Genomic DNA, 22,856 nt, shown 5'->3' with positions numbered 1-22,856 from the left:
AGGTGGATGAGGTGGAGGGGAGGTGGATGAGGTGGAGGGGATGTGGATGAGGTGAATGGGAAGGTGGATGTGGTGGAGGGGAGGTGGATGGGGTGGAGGGGAGGTGGATGGGGTGGAGGGGAGGTGGATGGGATGGAGGGGAGGTGGAGGGGAGATGGATGGGGAGGTGGATGAGTTGGAGGAGAGGTGGAAAAATCTGCTGTGCTTGCCTGAATAAAGTGATGAAGAAGGGTTGATTTACAATGGTGTTTGTTCTTCACTGGTTGCCCTTTTCTTGTGGCAACAGGTCACAAATCTTGCTGCTGTGATGGAACATGTTGGTATTTCACCCAGTAGATGTGGGAGTTTATTCAAGTTAGATTTGTTTTTGAATTCTTTGTGGGTCTGTGTAACCTGAAGGAAATATGTGTATCTTTTTGTTTTGTCGTGATTTGGTGTAATTGTGTTGCTGTCCTGGGGCTCAGTGGGGTGTGTTTGTTTTTGTGAACAGAGCCCTAGGACCAGCTTGCTTAGGGGACTCTTCTCCAGGTTCATCTCTCTGTAAGTGATGGCTTTGTTATGGAAGGTTTGAAAATATTTTCTTTTTAGGTGGTTGTAGAATTGAAGGGCTCTTTCCTGGATTTCGAGTATCGGCCTAATTCTGCTCTGCATGTATTATTTAGTGGTGTTCTACGTTGTACGCTGAGGATATTTTTTCACAATTTGGCATGCAGTGTCTCAATTTGGTGTTTGTCCCATTTTGTGAATGTTTGGTTGATGAGCGGACCCCAGACCTCACAACCATAAAGGGCAAAGGGCAATGTGTTCCATCAGTTTGTATAGCGGACCCTCATGCCAAATTGAGTGAAAAGCTTTTCGGAAATCAACAAAGCATGAGAAGACTTTGCCTTTGTTTTTGTTTGTTTGTTTGTCAATTAGGGTGTGCAGGGTGAATACGTGGTCTGTCGTATGGTAATTTGGTAAAAAGCCAATTTGACATTTGCTCGTACAATGTTTTCGCTAAGGAAATGTACGAGTCTGCTGTTAATGATAATGCAGAGGATTTTCCCAAGGTTGCTGTTGACGCAGCAAACCCCATGGTAGTAAATGGGGTCAAATTTGTCTCCACTTTTGTGGATTGAGGTGATCAGTCCTTGGTTCCAAATATTGAGGTATATGTCAAAGCTGAGGATGATGTTAAAATGTTTAACTATAGCCAATTTGAATTTGTGGTCTGTATATTTTATAATTGACTTTAGGATAACATCAACCCCACAGGCATTTCGGGTCTCTCTCTCTCTCTCTCTCTCTCTCTCTCTCTCTCTCTCTCTCTCTCTCTCTCTCTCTGCTAGCAGCTCGGTTATCAATTCCATTGTGCTTCTGCTTAGAGAGTCGGGAAAATGCTGATACACAACAGTCTCTCTCCCTGCCCTCCCTCTCTCCCTGCCCTCCCTCTCTCCCTGCCCTCCCTCTCTCCCTGCCCTCCCTCTCTCCCTGCCCTCCCTCTCTCCCTGCCCTCCCTCTCTCCCTGCCCTCCCTCTCTCCCTGCCCTCCCTCTCTCCCTGCCCTCCCTCTCTCCCTGCCCTCCCTCTGTCCCTGCCCTCCCTCTCTCCCTGCCCTCCCTCTCTCCCTGCCCTCCCTCTCTCGCTCCCTCTCTCTTTACCGCTCTCTCTCTCTCTCTTCCACAAGCCAGGTGATCAATTCCATTGTTCTTCTGCTGAGTGAGGCGGACAAGGTTGTGTGTGCGAGTGTGCGTGTGTGCGTGTGTGCGTGTGTGCGTGTGTGCGTGTGTGTGTGTGTGTGTGTGTGTGTGTGTGTGTGTGTGTGTGTGTGCGTCCGTCCGTACTTTTGTGTCCATGCACCCTGATACACAGCCTCCCACCCTCCCTCCCTCCCTCCCTCCCTCCCTCTCTCTCACCCTCCCTCTCTCTCTCTCTCACCCTCCCTCCCACCCTCTCTCTTACCCTCACCCTCCCTCTCACCCTCCCTCTCACCCTCCCTTCCACCCTGTCTCTTACTCTCACCCTCCCTCCCACCCCTCTCTCTCTCACCCTCCCTCCCTCCCTCCCTCCCTCCCTCCTCTCTCTCTCACCCTCCCTCCCTCCCTCTCTCTCTCTCTCTCTCACTCTCCCACCCTCCCTCCATCTGACAGGGTAATTAGAATGAAATAATGTGGCCGGTGTAGACAACAATTAACCGTTGCTTTCGTCCCAGTCATTAGGAAGAGTGGATATTTGCCTTTATTCTGCTGTGTCTCTAATGATTCCATTCGCCCGCCCTCTAGATTCAATGCTCAAAGGTTAACTGCCCCTCAAAACGAGGCCAAATCAGGAAGGGCCCTTTAAGCCATTTTTTTTGTTTTACTTGCACACACAAACACACACACTTAACACATACACACTTAACACATACACACACACTTAACACATACACACTTAACACACACACACACTTAACACATACACACACACACACACTTAACACACACATAAACATACACACTTAACACATACCCACAAACATACACACACACACTTAACACACACACACACACATACACACACACACACACATACACACAATAACACACACACACACACATGCACACGCACACGCACACGCACACACACACACACGTGCACACACACACACAACAGACTACCAACAATAGGTTTTTGTCCTTTTGGGTGGGGAAGAGGAAAAGAGAGGACTGAGGGAGACATATGAACAATCACGTGTTCACTGGGCCGTGTTGCTTATTTAGGCTCAGTCTATCTGGCAGGCCACAAACAAGCATGGGCTCTTCTCTGCTCCTCCAGATTGGTGCTGCATCGCTGCGCCAGGTCTGTTGTCTGTATGTACCAGTATATAGTATTTCACAGGCCGTGGTGTGTTCCCTCCTCACAGACAAGGAGGTGTGGTGTGGTGTGAGGTACGATGTGAGGTGCAATAAAACACGGTGAGACGATGACCTTGCCTGTGCTCTGCTGGTATTACGGCTGTTTGGACACCATGTTTATTTATTTATTGAAATCAACTACTTGATTCAAGGTCTTATTATGGGGAGACCAAGGATGTGGCATCATTACAATAAGGCTGGGAAGAGGAGGATGGGGGAGAGGGGAGTTGGAGATAGGGGAGAGGAGGGTAGAGAGATGACAGGTGGAGAGAGAGGAGAGGTGGAGTCGGGAGATGAGGGTGGAGAGATAGGAGAGATGGAGACGGGAGAGAGGAGGGTAGGGAGGAGAGGTGGAGACGGGAGAGAGGAGGGTAGGGAGAAGAGAGAGGAGAGGTGCAAACAGGAGAGAGGAGGATAGGGAGAAGAGAGAGGAGAGGTGGAGACGGGAGAGGAGGGTGGAGAGAAGAGAGAGGAGAGGTGGAAACAGGAGAGTGGAGGGTTGGGAGAAGAGAGAGGAGAGGTGGAGACGGGAGAGAGGAGGGTAGGGAGAAGAGAGAGGTGGAAACAGGAGAGAGGAGGGTAGGGAGAAGAGAGAGGAGAGGTGGAGACGGGAGAGAGGAGGGTAGGGAGACGAGAGAGGAGAGGTGGAAACAGGAGAGAGGAGGGTAGGGAGAGGAGAGGTGGAGTCGGGAGATGAGGTTGGAGAGATAGGAGAGATGGAGACGGGAGAGAGGAGGGTAGGGAGAAGAGAGAGGAGAGGTGGAGACGGGAGAGAGGAGGGTAGGGAGAAGAGAGAGGTGGAAACAGGAGAGAGGAGGGTAGGGAGAAGAGAGAGGAGAGGTGGAGACGGGAGAGAGGAGGGTAGGGAGAAGAGAGAGGAGAGGTGGAAACAGGAGAGAGGAGGGTAGGGAGAGGAGAGGTGGAGTCGGGAGATGAGGGTGGAGAGATAGGAGAGATGGAGACGGGAGAGAGGAGGGTAGGGAGAAGAGAGAGGAGAGGTGGAGACGGGAGAGAGGAGGGTAGGGAGAAGAGAGAGGAGAGGTGGAGACGGGAGAGAGGAGGGTAGGGAGAAGAGAGAGGTGGAAACAGGAGTGAGGAGGGTAGGGAGAAGAGAGAGGAGAGGTGGAGACGGGAGAGAGGAGGGTAGGGAGAAGAGAGAGGAGAGGTGGAAACAGGAGAGAGGAGGGTAGGGAGAGGAGAGGTGGAGTCGGGAGATGAGGGTGGAGAGATAGGAGAGATGGAGACGGGAGAGAGGAGGGTAGGGAGAAGAGAGAGGAGAGGTGGAGACGGGAGAGAGGAGGGTAGGGAGAAGAGAGAGGAGAGGTGGAGACGGGAGAGAGGAGGGTAGGGAGAAGAGAGAGGTGGAAACAGGAGAGAGGAGGGTGGAGAGAAGAGAGAGGAGAGGTGGAAACAGGAGAGAGGAGGGTAGGGAGAAGAGAGAGGAGAGGTGGAGACGGGAGAGAAGGGTAGGGAGAAGAGAGAGGAGAGGTGGAGACGGGAGAGGAGGGTGGAGAGAAGAGAGAGGAGAGGTGGAAACAGGAGAGTGGAGGGTTGGGAGAAGAGAGAGGAGAGGTGGAGACGGGAGAGAGGAGGGTAGGGAGAAGAGAGAGGTGGAAACAGGAGAGAGGAGGGTAGGGAGAAGAGAGAGGAGAGGTGGAGACGGGAGAGAGGAGGGTAGGGAGACGAGAGAGGAGAGGTGGAAACAGGAGAGAGGAGGGTAGGGAGAGGAGAGGTGGAGTCGGGAGATGAGGTTGGAGAGATAGGAGAGATGGAGACGGGAGAGAGGAGGGTAGGGAGAAGAGAGAGGAGAGGTGGAGACGGGAGAGAGGAGGGTAGGGAGAAGAGAGAGGTGGAAACAGGAGAGAGGAGGGTAGGGAGAAGAGAGAGGAGAGGTGGAGACGGGAGAGAGGAGGGTAGGGAGAAGAGAGAGGAGAGGTGGAGACGGGAGAGAGGAGGGTAGGGAGAAGAGAGAGGAGAGGTGGAGACGGGAGAGAGGAGGGTAGGGAGAAGAGAGAGGTGGAAACAGGAGAGAGGAGGGTGGAGAGAAGAGAGAGGAGAGGTGGAAACAGGAGAGAGGAGGTAGGGTAGGGAGAAGAGAGGGGAGAGGTGGAAACAGGAGAGAGGAGGGTGGAGAGAAGAGAGAGGAGAGGTGGAAACAGGAGAGAGGAGGGTAGGGAGAGGAGAGGTGGAGTCGGGAGATGAGGGTGGAGAGATAGGAGAGATGGAGACGGGAGAGAGGAGGGTAGGGAGAAGAGAGAGGAGAGGTGGAGACGGGAGAGAGGAGGGTAGGGAGAAGAGAGAGGAGAGGTGGAGACGGGAGAGAGGAGGGTAGGGAGACGAGAGAGGAGAGGTGGAAACAGGAGAGAGGAGGGTAGGGAGAGGAGAGGTGGAGTCGGGAGATGAGGTTGGAGAGATAGGAGAGATGGAGACGGGAGAGAGGAGGGTAGGGAGAAAGAGAGAGGAGAGGTGGAGACGGGAGAGAGGAGGGTAGGGAGAAGAGAGAGGTGGAAACAGGAGAGAGGAGGGTAGGGAGAAGAGAGAGGAGAGGTGGAGACGGGGAGAGAGGAGGGTAGGGAGAAGAGAGAGGAGAGGTGGAGACGGGAGAGAGGAGGGTAGGGAGAAGAGAGAGGAGAGGTGGAGACGGGAGAGAGGAGGGTAGGGAGAAGAGAGAGGTGGAAACAGGAGAGAGGAGGGTGGAGAGAAGAGAGAGGAGAGGTGGAAACAGGAGAGAGGAGGGTAGGGAGAAGAGAGGGGAGAGGTGGAAACAGGAGAGAGGAGGGTGGAGAGAAGAGAGAGGAGAGGTGGAAACAGGAGAGAGGAGGGTAGGGAGAGGAGAGGTGGAGTCGGGAGATGAGGGTGGAGAGATAGGAGAGATGGAGACGGGAGAGAGGAGGGTAGGGAGAAGAGAGAGGAGAGGTGGAGACGGGAGAGAGGAGGGTAGGGAGAAGAGAGAGGAGAGGTGGAGACGGGAGAGAGGAGGGTAGGGAGAAGAGAGAGGTGGAAACAGGGAGAGAGGAGGGTGGAGAGAAGAGAGAGGAGAGGTGGAAACAGGAGAGAGGAGGGTAGGGAGAAGAGAGGGGAGAGGTGGAAACAGGAGAGAGGAGGGTGGAGAGAAGAGAGAGGAGAGGTGGAGACGGGAGAGAAGGGTAGGGAGAAGAGAGAGGAGAGGTGGAGAGAAGAGAGAGGAGAGGTGAAGAGAAGAGAGAGGAGAGGTGTGGGCTACTGGACTCCTGAGATACTGGACTACTGGCCTACTGTGCTACTGGGCCCATGGGCTACTAGGCTACTGTGTTACTGTGCTACTGGGCCCCTGGGTTACTGGTCTACTGGTCTCCTGGGCTACTGGACCACTGGGTTACTGGGCTCCTGGGCTCCTGGGCTACTGGGCTACTGGACTCATTGGCTACTGAGCTACTGGGCCCCTGGGCTACTGGGCTCCTGGGCTACTAGGCTACTGGACTCCTTGGCTACTGTGCTAATGGGCTCATGGGCTACTAGGCTACTGTGTTACTGTGCTACTGGGCCCCTGGGTTACTGGGCTACTGGTCTCCTGGGCTATTGGTCTCCTGGGTTACTGGGCTACTGGGCTCCTGGGTTACTTGGCTACTGGGCTACTGGGCTACTGAGCTCCTGGGCTATTGGGCTCCTGGGCTACTGGGCTACTGGACTCCTTGGCTACTGGGCCCCTGGGCTACTGGGCTCCTGGGCTACTGAGCTACTGGGCTCCTGGGCTACTGGGCAACTGGGCTCCTGGGCTACTGGGCTCCTGGGCTACTGGGCTACTTGGCAGGGGACAGTTCTGCAGACATCCATACACAGACGTAAACACCAACTGAAGTTCTGACACACTTTTGCTGCTGTGTTTCTAAAAGGGTTAGACTTGGGTTAGACTTGGGTTAGACTTGGGTTAGACTTGGGTTAGAGTTGGGTTAGAGTTGGGTTAGAGTTGGGTTAGAGTTGGGTTAGAGTTAGAGTTGGGTTAGAGTTAGAGTTGGGTTAGAGTTAGACTTAGAGTTGGGTTAGAGTTAGACTTAGAGTTGGGTTAGAGTTAGAGTTGGGTTAGAGTTAGAGTTAGAGTTAGAGTTAGAGTTGGGTTAGAGTTAGGTTAGAGTTGGGTTAGAGTTGGGTTAGAGTTGGGTTAGAGTTAGAGTTGGGTTAGAGTTGGGTTAGAGTTAGAGTTAGAGTTGGGTTAGAGTTAGAGTTGGGTTAGAGTTAGAGTTAGAGTTAGAGTTAGAGTTGGGTTAGAGTTGTTAGAGTTGGGTTAGAGTTGGGTTAGAGTTAGAGTTAGGAGTTTAGAGTTAGAGTGGGGTTAGAGTTGGGGTTAGAGTTAGAGACTTAGAGTTAGAGGGTTAGAGTTAGAGTTAAAGAGTTAGTTAGAGTTAGAGTTGGGTTAGAGTTGGGTTAGAGTTGGGTTAGAGTTGGAGTTTAGAGTTGAGTTAGAGTTGGGTTAGAGTTGGGTTAGAGTTAGAGTTAGGAGTTGGGTTAGAGAGTTAGAGTTGTTAGAGTTAGAGTTAGAGTTGTGTTAGGAGTTAGAGTTAGAGTTGGGTTAGAGTTAGAGTTGGGTTAGAGTTGGAGTTAGAGTTGGGTTAGAGTTAGACTTAGAGTTGGAGTTAGAGTTAGTTAGAGTTAGTTAGAGTTGTTAGAGTTAGAGTTAGAGTTGGGTTAGAGTTTTAGAGAGTTAGAGTTGGGTTAGAGTTAGAGTTGGGTTAGAGTTGAGTTGGAGTTAGAGTTGGGTTAGAGTTAGAGTTGTTAGAGTTAGAGTTAGAGAGTTAGAGTTAGAGTTGGGTTAGAGTTAGGTTAGAGAGTTAGAGGTTAGTTGAGTTAGAGTTGTTAGAGTTAGAGTTAGAGTTAGAGTTAGAGTTAGAGTTGACTAGAGTTAGTTAGAGTTGGGTTAGAGTTGGTTAGAGTTAGTTAGAGTTGGGTTAGAGTTAGAGTTAGAGTTGGGTTAGAGTTAGAGTTAGAGTTGGGTTAGAGTTAGAGTTAGAGTTAGAGTTAGAGTTGGGTTAGAGTTAGAGTTGGGTTAGAGTTAGGGTTAGAGTTAGAGTTAGAGTTGGGGTTAGAGTTTAGAGGGTTAGTTAGAGTTAGAGTTGGGTTAGAGTTAGAGTTGGAGTTAGAGTTAGAGTTAGACTTAGAGTTAGAGTTAGAGTTAGAGTTAGAGTTAGAGTTGGAGTTAGGGTTGGAGTTGGGTTAGAGTTAGACTTAGAGTTGGGTTAGAGTTAGAGTTTAGAGTTAGAGTTAGAGTTAGAGTTAGAGTTGGGTTAGAGAGTTAGAGTTAGTTAGAGAGTTAGAGTTGGAGTTAGAGTTAGAGTTGGGTTAGTTGTTAGAGTTAGAGTTGGGTTAGAGTTGGGTTAGAGAGTTAGAGTTGGGTTAGAGGTTAGAGTTGGTTAGAGTTGGGTTAGAGTTGGGTTAGAGTTAGAGTTGGGTTAGAGTTAGAGTTAGAGTTGGGTTAGAGAGTTAGAGTTGGGTTAGAGAGTTAGAGTTTAGAGTTTTAGGTTAGAGTTGGGTTAGAGTTAGTTAGGTTAGAGTTGGGGTTAGAGTTGGGTTAGAGTTAGAGTTAGAGTTAGAGTTAGAGTTAGGTTAGAGAGTTAGAGTTGGGTTAGAGTTGGGTTAGAGTTGGGTTAGAGTTAGAGTTGGGTTAGAGTTGGGTTAGAGTTAGAGTTGGGTTAGAGTTAGGTTAGAGTTAGAGTTGGGTTAGAGTTAGAGTTGGGTTAGAGTTAGAGTTAGAGTTGGGTTAGAGTTAGAGTTAGAGTTAGAGTTAGAGTTAGAGTTAGAGTTAGAGTTGGGTTAGAGTTGGGTTAGAGTTAGAGTTGGGTTAGAGTTAGGGTTAGAGAGTTAGAGTTAGAGTTAGAGTTAGGGTTAGGAGTTAGAGTTAGAGTTGGGTTAGAGTTAGAGTTGTTAGAGTTAGAGTTGGAGTTTGGGTTAGAGTTGGGTTAGAGTTGGGTTAGAGTTTAGAGTTAGTTAGAGTTAGAGTTAGAGTTAGAGTTGGAGTTAGAGTTAGAGTTAGAGTTGGGTTAGAGTTAGAGTTGGAGTTAGAGTTAGAGTTGGGTTAGAGTTAGAGTTAGAGTTAGAGTTAGAGTTGGAGTTAGAGTTAGAGTTGGGGAGTTAGAGTTAGAGTTAGAGTTAGAGTTAGAGTTGGGTTAGAGTTAGAGTTAGAGTGGGTTAGAGAGTTTAGAGTTAGAGTTAGGGTTAGAGTTGGGTTAGAGTTTAGAGTTGGGTTAGAGTTGGGTTAGTTAGAGTTAGGGTTAGAGTTGGGGTTAGAGTTAGAGTTAGAGTTAGAGTTGGGTTAGAGTTAGAGTTAGAGTTAGAGTTGGGTTAGAGTTAGAGTTGGGTTAGAGTTAGAGTTGTTAGAGTTAGAGTTGGGTTAGAGTTAGGTTAGAGTTAGAGTTAGAGTTGGGTTAGAGTTAGAGTTGGGTTAGAGTTAGAGTTAGAGTTGAGTTAGAGTTGGGTTAGAGTTGGGTTAGAGTTGGGTTAGAGTTAGAGTTGGGTTAGAGTTAGAGTTAGAGGTTAGAGTTAGAGTTGGGTTAGAGTTAGAGTTAGGTTAGAGTTAGAGTTGGAGTTAGAGTTGGGTTAGAGTTAGGTTAGAGTTAGAGTTGGGTTAGAGTTGGGTTAGAGTTAGAGTTAGGGTTAGAGTTAGAGTTGGGTTAGAGTTAGAGTTAGAGTTAGAGTTGGGTTAGAGTTGGGTTAGAGTTAGAGTTGGGTTAGAGTTAGAGTTAGAGTTAGAGTTTAGAGTTGGAGTTAGAGTAGAGAGTTAGAGTTGGGTTAGAGTTAGGGTTAGAGAGTTGGGTTAGAGTTAGAGTTAGAGTTGGGTTAGAGTTAGTTAGAGTTAGAGTTTGGGTTAGAGTTAGAGTTGGGTTAGAGTTAGAGGGTTAGAGTTAGAGTTGGGTTAGAGTTGGGTTAGAGTTAGAGTTGGGTTAGAGTTAGAGTTGGGTTAGAGTTAGAGGTTAGAGTTAGAGTTGAGTTAGAGTTAGAGTTGGGTTAGAGTTAGAGTTAGAGTTGGGTTAGAGTTAGAGTTGGGTTAGAGTTAGAGTTAGAGTTAGAGTTAGAGTTAGAGTTAGGTTAGTTAGAGTTGGGTTAGTTAGAGTTAGAGTTAGAGTTGGGTTAGAGTTAGAGTTGGAGTTAGAGTTAGAGTTGAGTTAGAGTTAGAGTTGGGTTAGAGTTAGAGTTGGGTTAGAGTTAGAGTTGTTAGAGTTTAGAGTTGGGTTAGAGTTAGAGTTAGAGTTAGAGTTAGAGTTAGAGTTAGAGTTAGAGTTAGAGTTAGAGTTAGAGTTAGAGTTGGGTTAGAGTTAGAGTTAGAGTTAGAGTTAGAGTTGGGTTAGAGTTTAGAGTTGGGTTAGAGTTGAGTTAGTTAGAGTTAGAGTTGGGTTAGTTAGAGTTAGAGTTAGAGTTAGAGTTGGGTTAGAGTTAGAGGGGTTAGAGTTAGAGTTAGAGTTAGAGTTAGAGTTGGGTTAGAGTTAGAGTTAGAGTTAGAGTTGGAGTTAGAGTTGGGTTAGAGGTTAGAGTTGTTAGTTGGGTTAGAGTTGGGTTAGAGTTAGAGTTAGAGTTGGGTTAGAGTTAGAGTTGGGTTAGAGTTAGAGTTAGAGTTAGAGTTGGGTTAGAGTTAGAGGTTAGAGTTAGAGGTTAGAGTTAGAGTTGGGTTAGAGTTGGGTTAGAGTTAGAGTTGGGTTAGTTAGAGTTAGAGTTAGGGTTAGAGTTAGAGTTAGAGTTAGAGTTAGAGTTGGGTTAGAGTTGGGTTAGTTAGAGTTGTTAGAGTTAGAGTTGGGTTAGAGTTAGAGTTAGAGTTAGAGTTAGAGTTGGGTTAGAGTTAGTTGGGTTAGAGTTAGAGTTGGGTTAGAGTTAGAGTTGTTAGAGTTAGAGTTGGGTTAGAGTTAGAGTTGGGTTGGAGTTAGAGAGTTAGAGTTAGAGTTAGGTTAGAGTTAGAGTTGTTAGAGTTAGAGTTGGAGTTAGAGTTGGGTTAGAGTTAGAGTTGGGTTAGAGTTAGAGTTGGGTTAGAGAGAGTTAGAGTTGGGTTAGAGTTTAGTTAGAGTTAGAGTTAGAGTTAGAGTTGGGTTAGAGTTAGAGAGTTAGAGTTAGAGTTAGAGTTGGGTTAGAGTTAGTTAGAGTTGGGTTAGAGTTAGAGTTAGAGTTAGAGTTGGGTTAGAGTTAGAGTTGGGTTAGAGTTGGGTTAGAGTTGGGTTAGAGTTAGAGTTGTTAGAGTTAGAGTTAGAGTTAGAGGTTAGAGTTAGAGTTAGAGTTAGAGTTGGGTTAGAGTTAGAGTTAGAGTTAGAGTTGTTAGAGTTAGAGTTGTTAGAGTTAGAGTTAGAGGTTAGAGTTAGAGTTAGAGTTAGAGTTAGAGTTAGAGTTAGAGTTAGAGTTAGAGTTAGAGTTAGAGTTGGGTTAGAGTTAGAGTTAGAGTTGGGTTAGAGTTAGAGTTGGGTTAGAGTTAGAGTTAGGTTAGAGTTAGACTTAGAGTTAGAGTTGGGTTAGAGTTGGGTTAGAGTTGTTAGAGTTAGAGTTAGAGTTAGAGTTGGGTTAGAGTTAGAGTTAGGTTAGAGTTAGAGTTAGAGTTAGAGAGTTGGGTTGAGTTAGAGTTGGGTTAGAGTTTAGAGTTGGGTTAGAGTTGGGTTAGAGTTGGTTAGAGTTAGAGTTGGGTTAGAGTTGGGTTAGAGTTGGGTTAGAGTTAGAGTTAGAGTTGGGTTAGAGTTAGAGTTAGAGTTGGGGTTAGAGTTAGAGTTAGAGTTAGAGTTGTTAGAGGTTAGAGTTGGTTAGAGTTGGGTTAGAGTTAGAGTTAGAGTTGGGTTCGAGTTGGGTTAGAGTTGGGGTTAGAGTTAGAGTTAGAGTTGGGTTAGAGTTAGAGTTGGGTTAGAGTTGGGTTAGAGTTAAAGTTAGATTTGGGGTTAAGGTTAGACTTAGAGTTGGGTTAGAGTTTAGAGTTGGGTTAGAGAGAGTTAGAGTTGTTAGAGTTAGTTAGAGTTGGGTTAGAGAGTTAGAGTTGGGTTAGAGTTGGGTTAGAGTTGGGTTGGAGTTGGGTTAGAGTTGGGTTAGAGTTAGGGTTAGAGTTGGGTTAGAGTTAGAGTTAGAGTTGGGTTAGAGTTAGAGTTAGAGTTGGGTTAGAGTTAGACTTAGAGTTGGGTTAGAGTTGGGGTTAGAGTTAGACTTAGAGTTGGGTTAGAGTTAGATTTAGAGTTAGATTTAGAGTTGGGGTTAGAGTTAGACTTAGAGTTGGGTTAGAGAGTTAGAGTTGGGTTAGAGTTAGAGTTGGAGTTGAGTTAGAGTTGGGTTAGAGTTGGGTTAGAGTAGAGTTAGAGTTGGGTTAGAGTTAGAGTTGGGTTAGAGTTAGAGTTAGAGTTGGGTTAGAGTTAGAGTTGGGTTAGAGTTAGAGTTGGGTTAGAGTTAGAGTTGGGTTAGAGTTGGGTTAGAGTTGGGTTAGAGTTAGAGAGTTGGGTTAGAGTTGGGTTAGAGTTGGTTAGAGTTGGGTTAGAGTTAGAGTTAGTTAGGTTAGAGTTAGGTTAGAGTTAGAGTTAGAGTTGGGTTAGAGTTGGGTTAGAGTTGGGGTTAGAGTTGGGGTTAGAGTTAGACTTAGAGTTAGACTTAGAGTTAGGGTTAGAGTTGTTAGAGTTAGAGTTGGGTTAGAGTTGGGTTAGAGTTGGGTTAGAGGGTTAGAGTTGGGTTAGAGTTAGGGTTAGAGTTAGGGTTAAGAGTTGGGTTTAGAGTTGGGTTAGAGTTGGGTTAGAGTTGGGTTAGAGTTGGGTTAGAGTTAGAGTTAGAGTTGGGTTAGAGTTAGAGTTAGAGTTGGGTTAGAGTTAGAGTTGAGGGTTAGAGTTGGGTTAGAGTTAGGGTTAGAGTTAGAGTTGAGTTAGAGTTAGAGTTGGGTTAGAGTTAGAGTTGGGGTTAGAGTTAGAGTTAGGAGTTAGAGTTAGAGTTGGGTTAGAGTTAGAGTTGGGTTAGAGTTAGAGTTGGGTTAGAGTTGGGTTAGAGTTGGCTTAGAGTTGGGTTAGAGTTTGGTTAGAATTAGAGTTAGGGTTCGAGTTGGGTTAGAGTTGGGGTTAGAGTTAGAGTTAGAGTTGGGTTAGAGTTGGAGTTGGGTTAGAGTTTGGTTAGAGTTAGAGTTGTGTTAGAGTTAGAGTCAGGTTAGAGTTGGGTTAGAGTTAGAGTCGGGTTAGAGTCGGAGTTAGAGTTAGCGGGTTAGAGTCGGGTTAGAGTCGGGTTAGAGTTGGGTTAGAGTTGGGTTAGAATTAGAGTTAGGGTTAGAGTTGGGTTAGAGTTGGGTTAGAGTTAGAGTTAGAGTTAGAGTTGGGTTAGAGTTGGGTTAGAGTTGGGTTAGAGTTAAAGTTAGAGTTGGGTTAGAGTTGGGGTTAGAGTTGGGTTAAAGTTAGAGTTTGGGTTAGAGTTAGAGTTGGGTTAGTTTGGTTAGAGTTAAGTTAGAGTTAGAGTTGGGTTAGAGTTGGGTTAGAGTTAGACTTAGAGTTGGGTTAGAGTTAGACTTAGAGTTGGGTTAGAGTTAGAGTTGTGTTAGAGTTAGAGTTGGGTTAGAGTTGGGTTAGAGTTGGGTTAGAGTTGGGTTAGAGTTGGGTTAGAATTAGAGTTAGGGTTCGAGTTGGGGTTAGAGTTAGACTTAGACTTGGGTCAGAGTTGGGTCAGAGTTGGGTTAGAGTTAGACTTAGAGTTGGGTTAGAGTTGGGTTAGAGTTGGGTTAGAGTTGGGTTAGAGTTGGGTTAGAGTTGGGGTTAGAGTTGGTTTAGAGTTGGGTTTAGAGTTGGGTTTAGAGTTGGGTTTAGAGTTGGGTTAGAGTTGGGTTAGAGTTGGGTTAGAGTTGGGTTAGAGTTGGGTTAGAGTTGGAGTTAGAGTTGGGTTAGAGTTAGACTTAGAGTTGGGTTAGAGTTAGACTTAGAGTTGGGTTAGAGTTAGAGTTAGAGTTGGGTTAGAGTTGGAGTTAGAGTTGGGTTAGAGTTAGAGTTGTGTTAGAGTTAGAGTTGGGTTAGAGTTGGGTTAGAGTTAGAGTTGGGTTAGAGTTGGGTTAGAGTTGGGTTAGAGTTGGGTTAGAGTTGGAGTTGGGTTAGAGTTGGGTTAGAGTTAGACTTAGAGTTGGGTTAGAGTTGGGGTTAGAGTTGGGGTTAGAGTTGGGTTAGAGTTGGGTTTAGAGTTGGGTTTATAGTTGGGTTAGAGTTGGGTTTAGAGTTGGGTTTAGAGTTGGGTTAGAGTTTGGTTAGAGTTAGAGTTGTGTTAGAGTTAGAGTCAGGTTAGAGTTGGGTTAGAGTTAGAGTCGGGTTAGAGTCGGGTTAGAGTCGGGTTAGAGTCGGGTTAGAGTCGGGTTAGAGTTGGGTTAGAATTAGAGTTAGGGTTCGAGTTGGGTTAGAGTTGGGGTTAGAGTTAGACTTAGAGTCAGGTTAGAGTTGGGTTAGAGTTGGGTTAGAGATGGGTTAGAGTTAAAGTTAGAGTTGGGTTAGAGTTGGGGTTAGAGTTGGGTTAAAGTTAGAGTTTGGGTTAGAGTTAGAGTTGGGTTAGTTTAGTTAGAGTTAAGTTAGAGTTAGAGTTGGGTTAGAGTTGGGTTAGAGTTAGACTTAGAGTTGGGTTAGAGTTAGACTTAGAGTTGGGTTAGAGTTAGACTTAGAGTTGGGGTTAGGGTTAGAGTTGGAGTTAGAGTTAGAGTTGGGTTAGAGTTAGAGTTGGGTTAGAGTTAGAGTTGGGTTAGAGTTAGAGTTGTGTTAGAGTTGGGTTAGAGTTGGGTTAGAGTTGGGGTTAGAGTTAGGGTTAGAGTTGGAGTTGGGTTAGAGTTGGGTTAGAGTTAGAGTTGTGTTAGAGTTAGAGTTGGGTTAGAGTTGGGTTAGAGTTGGGTTAGAGTTGGGTTAGAGTTGGGTTAGAGTTGGGTTAGAGTTAGAGTTGGGTTAGAATTAGAGTTAGAGTTGGGTTAGAGTTAGACTTAGACTTGGGTCAGAGTTGGGTCAGAGTTGGGTTAGAGTTAGACTTAGAGTTGGGTTAGAGTTGGGTTAGAGTTGGGTTAGAGTTGGGGTTAGAGTTGGGTTAGAGTTGGTTAGAGTTGGGTTAGAGTTGGGTTAGAGTTGGGTTTAGAGTTGGGTTAGAGTTAGAGTTAGAGTTGGGTTAGAGTTGGGTTAGAGTTGGGTTAGAGTTGGGTTAGAGTTGGGTTAGAGTTGGGTTAGAGTTGGGTTAGAGTTGGGTTAGAGTTAGACTTAGAGTTGGGTTAGAGTTAGACTTAGAGTTGGGGTTAGAGTTAGAGTTAGAGTTAGAGTTAGAGTTGGGGTTAGAGTTGGAGTTGGGTTAGAGTTGGGTTAGAGTTAGAGTTGTGTTAGAGTTAGAGTTGGGTTAGAGTTGGGTTAGAGTTGGGTTAGAGTTGAGTTAGAGTTGGGTTAGAGTTGGGTTAGAGTTGGGTTAGAGTTAGGGTTAGAGTTGGGTTAGAGTTGGGTTAGAGTTAGAGTTGGGTTAGAGTTGGGTTAGAGTTGGGTTAGAGTTGGGTTTAGAGTTGGGTTTAGAGTTGGGTTTAGAGTTGGGTTAGAGTTGGGTTAGAGTTGGGTTAGAGTTGGGTTAGAGTTGGAGTTGGGTTCGAGTTGGGGTTAGAGTTAGACTTAGAGTTGGGTCAGAGTTGGGTTAGAGTTAGACTTAGAGTTGTGTTAGAGTTGGGTTGGGGTTAGAGTTGGGGTTAGAGTTGGGGTTAGAGTTGGGGTTAGAGTTGGGGTTACAGTTGGGGTTACAGTTGGGGTTACAGTTGGGTTTAGAGTTGGGGTTAGAGTTAGAGTTGGGTTAGAGTTGGGTTAGAGTTGGGTTAGAGTTGGGTTAGAGTTGGGTTAGAGTTGGGTTAGAGTTGGGGTTAGAGTTGGGGTTAGAGTTGGGGTTAGAGTTGGGTTAGATTTGGGGTTAGAGTTTAGTTAGATTTGGGTTAGAGTTAGAGTTGGGTTAGAGTTGGGTTAGAGTTGGGTTAGATTTGGGTTAGAGTTGGGTTTAGAGTTGGGTTAGAGTTGGAGTTAGAGTTGGGTTAGAGTTAGAGTTGGGTTAGAGTTAGAGTTGGGTTAGAGTTAGAGTTGGGTTAGAGTTGGGTTTAGAGTTGGGTTAGAGTTGGAGTTGGAGTTGGGTTAGAGTTGGAGTTAGAGGGTTAGAGTTAGAGTTAGAGTTGGGTTAGAGTTAGAGTTGAGTTAGAGTTAGAGTTGGGTTAGAGTTAGAGTTAGAGTTAGAGTTGGAGTTAGAGTTAGAGTTGTTAGAGTTAGAGTTGGGTTAGAGTTAGAGTTGGGTTAGAGTTAGAGTTGGGTTAGAGTTAGAGTTGGGTTAGAGTTAGAGTTGTTAGAGTTAGAGTTAGAGTTGGGTTAGAGTTAGAGTTGGGTTAGAGTTAGAGTTAGAGTTAGAGTTGGGTTAGAGTTAGAGTTGGGTTAGAGTTAGAGTTGGGTTAGAGTTAGAGTTGGGTTAGAGTTAGAGTTGGGTTAGAGTTAGAGTTGGGTTAGAGTTAGAGTTGGGTTAGAGTTAGAGTTAGGTTAGAGTTAGAGTTGGGTTAGAGTTAGAGTTGGGTTAGAGTTAGAGTTGGGTTAGAGTTAGAGTTGGGTTAGAGTTAGAGTTGGGTTAGAGTTAGAGTTGGGTTAGAGTTAGAGTTGGGTTAGAGTTAGAGTTGGGTTAGAGTTAGAGTTGGGTTAGAGTTAGAGTTGGGTTAGAGTTAGAGTTGGGTTAGAGTTAGAGTTAGAGTTGGGTTAGAGTTAGAGTTGGGTTAGAGTTAGAGTTGGGTTAGAGTTAGAGTTGGGTTAGAGTTAGAGTTGGGTTAGAGTTAGAGTTGGAGTTAGAGTTAGAGTTGGGTTAGAGTTAGAGAGTTAGAGTTAGAGTTAGAGTTGGGTTAGAGTTAGAGTTGGGTTAGAGTTAGAGTTAGAGTTGAGTTAGAGTTAGAGTTAGAGTTAGAGTTGAGTTAGAGTTAGAGTTGGGTTAGAGTTAGAGTTGGGTTAGAGTTAGAGTTGGGTTAGAGTTAGAGTTGGGTTAGAGTTAGAGTTGGGTTAGAGTTAGAGTTGGGTTAGAGTTAGAGTTGGGTTAGAGTTAGAGTTGGGTTAGAGTTAGAGTTGGGTTAGAGTTAGAGTTGGGTTAGAGTTAGAGTTGGGTTAGAGTTAGAGTTGTTAGAGTTAGAGTTGGGTTAGAGTTAGAGTTAGAGTTAGAGTTAGAGTTGGGTTAGAGTTAGAGTTAGAGTTGGGTTAGAGTTGGGTTAGAGTTAGAGAGTTAGAGTTAGAGTTAGAGTTAGAGTTGGGTTAGAGTTAGAGTTGGGTTAGAGTTAGAGTTAGAGTTAGAGTTAGAGTTAGAGTTAGAGTTAGAGTTGGGTTAGAGTTAGAGTTAGAGTTAGAGTTGGAGTTAGAGTTGGGTTAGAGTTGGGTTAGAGTTAGAGTTGGGTTAGAGTTAGAGTTGGGTTAGAGTTAGAGTTGTTAGGTTAGAGTTAGAGTTAGTTAGAGTTAGAGTTGGGTTAGAGTTAGAGTTGGGTTAGAGTTAGAGTTAGAGTTGGGTTAGAGTTAGAGTTAGGGTTAGAGTTAGAGTTAGAGTTGGGTTAGAGTTAGAGTTGGGTTAGAGTTAGAGTTGGGTTAGAGTTAGAGTTGGGTTAGAGTTAGAGTTGTTAGAGTTAGAGTTGGGTTAGAGTTAGAGTTGGGTTAGAGTTAGAGTTGGGTTAGAGTTAGAGTTGGGTTAGAGTTAGAGTTGGGTTAGAGTTAGAGTTAGAGTTAGAGTTAGAGTTAGAGTTGGGTTAGAGTTAGAGTTGGGTTAGAGTTAGAGTTGTTAGAGTTAGAGTTAGAGTTGTTAGGTTAGAGTTAGAGTTGGGTTAGAGTTAGAGTTGGGTTAGAGTTAGAGTTAGAGTTAGAGTTGTTAGAGTTAGAGTTGGGTTAGAGTTAGAGTTGGGTTAGAGTTAGAGTTGGGTTAGAGTTAGAGTTGGGTTAGAGTTAGAGTTGGGTTAGAGTTAGAGTTGGGAGTTAGAGTTGGGTTAGAGTTAGAGTTAGAGTTAGAGTTGTTAGAGTTAGAGTTAGAGTTAGAGGTTAGAGTTAGAGTTGGGTTAGAGTTAGAGTTGGGTTAGAGTTAGAGTTGGGTTAGAGTTAGAGTTGGGTTAGAGTTAGAGTTGGGTTAGAGTTAGAGTTGGGTTAGAGTTAGAGTTGGGTTAGAGTTAGAGTTGGGTTAGAGTTAGAGTTGGGTTAGAGTTAGAGTTGGAGTTGGGTTAGAGTTGGAGTTGGGTTAGAGTTAGAGTTGGGTTAGAGTTAGAGTTGGGTTAGAGTTAGAGTTGGAGTTAGAGTTAGAGTTAGAGTTGGGTTAGAGTTAGAGTTGGGTTAGAGTTAGAGTTAGAGTTAGAGTTAGAGTTAGAGTTGGGTTAGAGTTAGAGTTGGGTTAGAGTTAGAGTTGGGTTAGAGTTAGAGTTGGAGTTAGAGTTGGAGTTGAGTTAGAGTTGGAGTTGGGTTAGAGTTAGAGTTGGGTTAGAGTTAGAGTTGGGTTAGAGTTAGAGTTGGGTTAGAGTTAGAGTTGGGTTAGAGTTAGAGTTGGGTTAGAGTTAGAGTTAGAGTTAGAGGTTAGAGTTAGAGTTGGGTTAGAGTTAGAGTTGGGTTAGAGTTAGAGTTGGGTTAGAGTTAGAGTTGGGTTAGAGTTAGAGTTGGGTTAGAGTTAGAGTTGGGTTAGAGTTAGAGTTGAGTTAGAGTTAGAGTTGGGTTAGAGTTAGAGTTGGGTTAGAGTTAGAGTTGGGTTAGAGTTAGAGTTGGGTTAGAGTTAGAGTTAGAGTTGGGTTAGAGTTAGAGTTGGGTTAGAGTTAGAGTTGGGTTAGAGTTAGAGTTGGGTTAGAGTTAGAGTTGGGTTAGAGTTAGAGTTAGAGTTGGGTTAGAGTTAGAGTTGGGTTAGAGTTAGAGGGTTAGAGTTAGAGTTGGGTTAGAGTTAGAGTTAGAGTTGGGTTAGAGTTGGGTTAGAGTTAGAGTTGGGTTAGAGTTAGAGTTGGGTTAGAGTTAGAGTTGGGTTAGAGTTAGAGTTGGGTTAGAGTTAGAGTTGGAGTTAGAGTTGGGTTAGAGTTAGAGTTGGGTTAGAGTTAGAGTTGGGTTAGAGTTAGAGTTGGGTTAGAGTTAGAGTTGGGTTAGAGTTAGAGTTGGGTTAGAGTTAGAGTTGGGTTAGAGTTAGAGTTGGGTTAGAGTTAGAGTTGGGTTAGAGTTAGAGTTGGGTTAGAGTTAGAGTTGGGTTAGAGTTAGAGTTGGGTTAGAGTTAGAGTTGGGTTAGAGTTAGAGTTGGGTTAGAGTTAGAGTAGAGTTAGAGTTGGGTTAGAGTTAGAGTTGGGTTAGAGTTAGAGTTGGGTTAGAGTTGGGTTAGAGTTAGAGTTGGGTTAGAGTTAGAGTTGGGTTAGAGTTAGAGTTGGGTTAGAGTTAGAGTTGGGTTAGAGTTAGAGTTGGGTTAGAGTTAGAGTTGGGTTAGAGTTAGAGTTGGGTTAGAGTTAGAGTTAGAGTTAGAGTTAGAGTTGGGTTAGAGTTAGAGTTGGGTTAGAGTTAGAGTTGGGTTAGAGTTAGAGTTGGGTTAGAGTTAGAGTTGGGTTAGAGTTAGAGTTAGAGTTGTTAGAGTTAGAGTTAGAGTTAGAGTTGGGTTAGAGTTAGAGTTGGGTTAGAGTTAGAGTTGGGTTAGAGTTAGAGTTGGGTTAGAGTTAGAGTTGGGTTAGAGTTAGAGTTGGGTTAGAGTTAGAGTTGGGTTAGAGTTAGAGTTGGGTTAGAGTTAGAGTTGGGTTAGAGTTAGAGTTGGGTTAGAGTTAGAGTTAGAGTTAGAGTTGGGTTAGAGTTAGAGTTGGGTTAGAGTTGGGTTAGAGTTAGAGTTGGGTTAGAGTTGGGTTAGAGTTGGGTTAGAGTTAGAGTTGGGTTAGAGTTAGAGTTGGGTTAGAGTTAGAGTTAGAGTTAGAGTTAGAGTTAGAGTTGGGTTAGAGTTAGAGTTGGGTTAGAGTTAGAGTTGGGTTAGAGTTAGAGTTGGGTTAGAGTTAGAGTTGGGTTAGAGTTAGAGTTGTTAGAGTTAGAGTTGGGTTAGAGTTAGAGTTGGGTTAGAGTTAGAGTTGGGTTAGAGTTGGGTTAGAGTTAGAGTTGGGTTAGAGTTAGAGTTGGGTTAGAGGGTTAGAGTTAGAGTTGGGTTAGAGTTAGAGTTGGGTTAGAGTTAGAGTTGGGTTAGAGTTAGAGTTGGTTGAGCAGTGGACCTTTTCCTTATGTAGTATCATCTCATTGAACCATTTCCACAACGCCACCCCCAGCCTTAGAGAGCTGACTGGAAAAGGGAGTGGCCAAGACCCCCGTCTCTGACGAGGTATTGAGCCAATCAGGGCCATTAGAAGTGTGATCAGATAACGGCCTATAGGATCCGCTCGGCAACCACCCAGCGATAAGGCGAGATGATGACCAATATGACAGCTAATTATGACCGTGGTATTCATCACCACAGATAATAAACAAATGTACGGTTTATCATTAGCCTTGATGGGCCATTCCCCCATTCCTTCTTCCACTCCTCCTTTCCCATTGTCTCTCTCTTTTTTTAATTGGTAAAGGGTTCTTGTCGCAGCTAAAAATAGGTTTCTATAGGTTTTTATCAGGAGGAGAGAGAGAGAGAGAGAGAGAGAGAGAGAGAGAGAGAGAGAGAGAGAGAGAGAGAGAGAGAGAGAGAGAGAGAGAGAGAGAGAGAGAGAGAGAGAGAGAGAGAGAGAGAGAGAGAGAGAGAGAGAGAGAGAGAGAGAGAGAGAGAGAGAGAGGTGGATGGAAAACTAGAGGATGACTGGTGCTGAGAGCTTTTCTATAGTATGCAGATGTACACACTGCCACTAACACATTAACACTATAGCTCACATTTCATCTTCTTTCCAGCCTGAACCAGAACGTCGAATGAGTCTATTTCTTATTACGAGAGACAGAGGGAAAGAAACACAGTGTTTAAAAGTGAAAGGCTATTTAATTATTCTCATTGTTAGCAGAGGAGAGCAGTTTGTTCATTCAGAGGGATGGATGTTTTGAGGTGTATAGTGCTGTTAGCCTTTGGGTTCACTGTGAAAGGGATTCAATTTTGGAATGTGCCAAACAATTGGTCACAACTCCTGCCAAATGTGGCATGTTCTAATTAATTCCCCTTCTCTTTCTCTCTCCTATTTCTCTCCTCTACCCCTTTCTCTCTCCTATTTCTCTCCTCTACCCCTTTCTCTCTCCTATTTCTCTCCTCTACCCTTTCTCTCTCCTCTACCCCTTTCTCTCTCCTATTTCTCTCCTCTACCCTTTCTCTCTCCTCTACCCTTTCTCTCTCCTCTACCCCTTTCTCTCTCATATTTCTCTCCTCTACCCCCTTCTCTCTCCTATTTCTCTCCTCTACCCCTTTCTCTCCTCTACCCCTTTCTCTCTCCTCTACCCTTTCTCTCTCCTATTTCTCTCCTCTACCCTTTCTCTCTCCTCTACCCCTTTCTCTCTCCTCTACCCCTTTCTCTCTCATATTTCTCTCCTCTACCCCCTTCTCTCTCCTATTTCTCTCCTCTACCCCTTTCTCTCCTCTACCCCTTTCTCTCCTCTACCCCTTTCTCTCTCCTATTTCTCTCCTCTACCCCTTTCTCTCTCCTCTACCCCTTTCTCTCCCTTTCTCACTTTCTCTCTCTGCAGCAATTTGGGAAGATTTTAGATGTGGAGATCATTTTTAATGAGCGAGGCTCCAAGGTAAGTGTGCCGTAACTAGTGTCACTTCTCTCTCTCTCTCTCTCTCTCTCTCTCTCTCTCTCTCTCTCTCTCTCTCTCTCTCTCTCTCTCTCTCTCTCTCTCTCTCTCTCTCTCTCTCCTCTCTCTCTCTCTCTCTCTCTCTCTCTCTCTCTCTCTCTCTCTCTCTCTCTCTCTCTTCTCTCTCTCTCTCTCTCTCTCTCTCTCTCTCTCTCTCTCTCTCTCTCTCTCTCTTCTCCCTCTCTCTCTCTCTCTCTTCTCTCTCTCTCTCTCTCTCTCTCTCTCTCTCTCTCTCTCTCTCCTCTCTCTCTCTACTCTTCCCTCTCTCTCTTCTCTCTCCCCTCTCTCTCTCTCTCTCTCTCTCTCTCTCTCTCTCTCTCCCTCTCTCTACTCTTCCCCTCTACTCTCCCCTCTCTCTCTCTCTCTCTCTCTCTCTCTCTCTCTCTCTCTCTCTCTTCCCCTCTCTCTCTCTCTCTCTCTCTCTCTCTCTCTCTCTCTCTCTCTCTCTCTCTCTCTCTCTCTCTCTCTCTCTCTCTCTCTTCCTCCTCTCTCTACTCTTCTCTCTCTCTCTCTCTCTCTCTCTCTCTCTCTCTCTCTCTCTCTCTCTCTCTCTCTCTCTCTCTCCACAGGTCCCTACCTCCGCAGTGTAATAATTACTAGCCTGTCTCTGGCTCGTCTGCCTCCAGGCTATGCTCCCTAATGTACCTGCATGCCATACATTGTGACATAGTGTGCAGTACCACACTGAAACTGGTTTCTGACTCACGGTCCATGGTACAGTAGTACTCACATCTCACCTCCTTACCGCTCCATGGTACAGAGAGAGAGAGATGGAGAGAGACAGACAGACAGAGACACAGAGAGAGAGATGTGCTTTGTTGTATTTTCCCCTGAAGGACAGGCTTGTTATTTGCATCAAACAGTAAAGTCTATAGGACCCCTAATATGCATATGATCACGCCGCGGTGAGAAACGTCCGTATAGGGTGTCCAGGGTCTTAGTAACACAGGAAGTATAGGGTGTCCAGGGTCTTAGTAACACAGGAAGTATAGGGTGTCCAGGGTCTTAGTAACACAGGATGTATAGGGTGTCCAGGGTCTTAGTAACACAGGAAGTATAGGGTGCCCAGGGTCTTAGTAACACAGGATGTATAGGGTGTCCAGGACCTTAGTAACACAGGATGTATAGGGTGTCCAGGGTCTTAGTAACACAGGAAGTATAGGGTGTCCAGGGTCTTAGTAACACAGGAAGTATAGGGTGTCCAGGGTCTTAGTAACACAGGATGTATAGGGTGTCCAGGGTCTTAGTAACACAGGATGTATAGGGTGTCCAGGGTCTTAGGAACACAGGATGTATAG

General features: G+C 45.3%; 1 protein-coding gene across 1 annotated transcript in view; it reads left to right on the top strand.

The window, feature by feature from the left end:
- Window positions 1–22,856, top strand: part of LOC124039375 (RNA binding protein fox-1 homolog 3-like) — a 128,896-nt gene that overhangs the window by 43,951 nt on the left and 62,089 nt on the right. Inside the window, exon 3 of the mRNA XM_046355338.1 lies at window positions 21,448–21,501. Coding sequence (XP_046211294.1) covers window positions 21,448–21,501 — 54 coding nt within the window. The remainder of the gene's footprint in view (window positions 1–21,447; window positions 21,502–22,856) is intronic.

The sequence above is a fragment of the Oncorhynchus gorbuscha genome, linkage group LG07 (genome assembly GCF_021184085.1).
Source record: "Oncorhynchus gorbuscha isolate QuinsamMale2020 ecotype Even-year linkage group LG07, OgorEven_v1.0, whole genome shotgun sequence".
In the NCBI taxonomy this organism is placed as follows: domain Eukaryota; kingdom Metazoa; phylum Chordata; class Actinopteri; order Salmoniformes; family Salmonidae; genus Oncorhynchus; species Oncorhynchus gorbuscha.
Note: the sequence above shows the minus strand (reverse complement) of the source record. Positions and strands in the feature narration are given on the sequence as shown.